The sequence below is a fragment of the Austrofundulus limnaeus genome, unplaced genomic scaffold, assembly GCF_001266775.1.
Source record: "Austrofundulus limnaeus strain Quisiro unplaced genomic scaffold, Austrofundulus_limnaeus-1.0 Scaffold130, whole genome shotgun sequence".
Classification (NCBI taxonomy): Eukaryota; Metazoa; Chordata; class Actinopteri; order Cyprinodontiformes; family Rivulidae; genus Austrofundulus; species Austrofundulus limnaeus.
This window is the reverse complement of record NW_013952532.1, coordinates 243407-246174: the sequence shown is the minus strand read 5'-3', so window position 1 is coordinate 246174 and position 2768 is coordinate 243407. Positions and strand designations below refer to the sequence as shown.

The 2768-nt window shown below is 40.1% G+C and overlaps 1 protein-coding gene across 1 annotated transcript in view; it reads left to right on the top strand.

The window, feature by feature from the left end:
* The window catches only part of cacna1ib (calcium voltage-gated channel subunit alpha1 Ib), a gene marked incomplete in the record, with an annotated part of 260271 nt that overhangs the window by 254572 nt on the left and 2931 nt on the right, over positions 1-2768 (top strand). Inside the window, 1 exon segment of the mRNA XM_014015501.1 lies at positions 784-995. Coding sequence (XP_013870955.1) covers positions 784-995 — 212 coding nt within the window.

Below are 2768 nucleotides of genomic sequence, written 5' to 3'. Positions count from 1 at the left end.
AGTGTGGTTATTGTTGTCTATTTAGTTGAACACGGTGTTGAATGGACGTACAATAAATAAATAAAATAAAAAAGGCTGAAGAGAGGGCGCAAAATCGGATGCAAATGGTGGCTCACTGTATGCTAAGAATTTTTTTTTTCTGTGAGTAATCTTCTGGCTGATGCTCAGCTGAGTTGTGGCCAGAGCGCAGCAGCTGCGCTTTGGGTAGATTCTCGCGCCAGGCGCGCGTGCACCCTCGCCAGCTGGGAAGGTGTCATACGTATAAGTCAACCTCTTTGGACGTTTACCTGTCTAATGAGCCTCAAAAATCTAAATTTTTTGCTAAACATCCATAGGCTACCACTCGTGCCAGCGCATGGGTGTGGGGTGGGGATCCGTGGAGATGACAGCGCCTGCTGTAACGCGGGAGGAAAGGAGAGAGGAAAAAGTGGAGAACTTGATGCATTTTTATTTATTTATTGTATGTCCATTCAACACCGTGTTCAACTAAATAGACAACAATAACCACGCTTCAATATCTCATTCGTGAGATGTCTGTAAATTTCAGGTTATCTAACATAGATTACATAGTAGTTTGAGACTAATGATATGTTCTGAACAGTACAATGTCAGAGATGGGATTGTTTTTATTTCTTTATCTTCTCATTCAGACCATTTTTATGAAACTTTGGTCAAATTTGTCATTTTTCCTTGGAAATCTCTAACTTCAATTAGTTCAGACTCTAAATACACGAAAATAAATTACGTTACACATGCAAAGTAACCATAACCCTCTTGTTTCAGATGCCAGTGGAAGAACCGTCAGTGAGTTCGATGTCCCTTCACCCTTGTTTCATCTACCAGTTGACTTTTTTCATCCTGCTGCTGCAGCTCATTCAGAAAATCACGGAGAAGGTGTGAGACCAAGAGACAGGGGCTCATCCGGGCTGCCCTCCCCAGCATCCTGGGCCTCGCTCCGCTCACCAGGAGCAAACAGCAAGCCCCTTAGCTTCCAGGTACAGTAATCAGATAAATGTATCTATTTGTGTCTTGAGGTCTGAGTGGAGCTTCTGTAAATCAGAGTCACCCATGTGACCAAATCAGGACATATGGATGTCTGACATTGGAACGTCCTTTCTTTTGTGGCTACATATAGTACAAATCCATTAATCACTCCGATAAAAAATGATTTTATTTATKTTATTACAGCTGCAATAACAGGAATGCAATGTGTCTTTGCCACAGGAGTCCATGATTTTACAAAAAATAAACACTTTATGTGATTAGATGTAAACACAGCTCCTTGGTGGGTTTGTGACTCACAGTAAAAAGTTATTTGGAATATGATACATGTCACTTATTATCTGTTGATTTAGTTCTTGTATTTAAAACAATGTTTAACAAATGTTTAAGATCATAATTATGTTGAAACTCCATCCTAAAAYTAACACACACCCACACCYTTTTTGGTGGCTTCTGTATGAAACACACTGAAATATATTTAAAAACTAAAGATAAAATCTTTTTATTATTTTTTTATTTTTTTTTAGTTCTTGTTCTTTTTTTGTAACCATGGAAACATGTTTCTTTTCCCTGGTACCTGCTGGTTTGTTTAGCTCGTGCCTGAGTGCCTCTGTGATCCTCAGCTGCTACAGTAATGCTCTGCGGCACTCAGCTAATTAGCCTAGCCAGCCCGGAGCCTGATACTGACGCTGTGCACATTGTTGTTCTTGGCTCAGGCTCCTTACAGTCTCTCTTGTTGCTTTTTTCTCCTTTATTTGTCTCCCAGGTGACTTGTCTCTCCATGCATCTCGGTTATCTTTCATTCTCACTCCCCTTATTCTTATTTTGATTCAGGAACAGAAAGCTCCGACTCTAATTGAAAAATGCAACAAAAACTGTATTGATAGTTTGTTGAATTAACAGCTTCTACTTATKTAAACTTTGGCAACTTTTGCTCTACACAGGAACCACCAAAGGCCACATTACAGTGAATGGAATCAATTGAAAATACCATTCAATATTCAATCTGCAGGTTCAGATTGAACCTTTGCATGGCTGTTTCACATTAAACAGTTATACAGAGGCTGCCCTTTAACACATGCCCAAAAAATCAAGAAAAAAACTGATATCTTGTTACACAAATTTAATTATACCTCCACAAATCATCTATCTATAGTTGTGAAAACGTTTGCTCACTTACAACAATCTGTTTATGACATTATAATAAAACAACACGGTTATTTGAAAATTGACAAATTGTGTTTACAGCAGGTATAGTAGCCAYAGCCCTTGCAATGCAGCCTAGATACCTTAAGCAAGTATACTATACAAGTTCTGTTGAGACACTAGTGTAATGCAAAATTGACAAAGGTGGTGAGTTTTATAAGCATTTGCATGCACTTATTTGATAATTTTCAAATTGGAGTTGTTTCAAAACAGCAAAAATCCACTTTGGCCCTAGCACTGCTTGGACTATATTAATTCATCTTTCCAATTACTATTTCTATTCAAAGTGCTTTCCAAAACAAATAAATTATTATTCCACAGAACCGTGCATCCGTTTTCTTCTGCTTATCTGGGGTTGGGTCGCGGGGGCAGCAGCCTAAGCAGAGAGATCCAGACTTCCCTCTTCCCAGCCACTTGGGCCAGCTCATCCTGGGGAATCCCAAGGCGTTCCCAGGCCAGCTGAGAGACATAGTCCCTCCAGCGTGTCATGGGTCTTCCTCTGGACCTCCTCCCAGTGGGATGTGCCCAGAACACCTCACCAGAGAGGCATACAGGAGGCA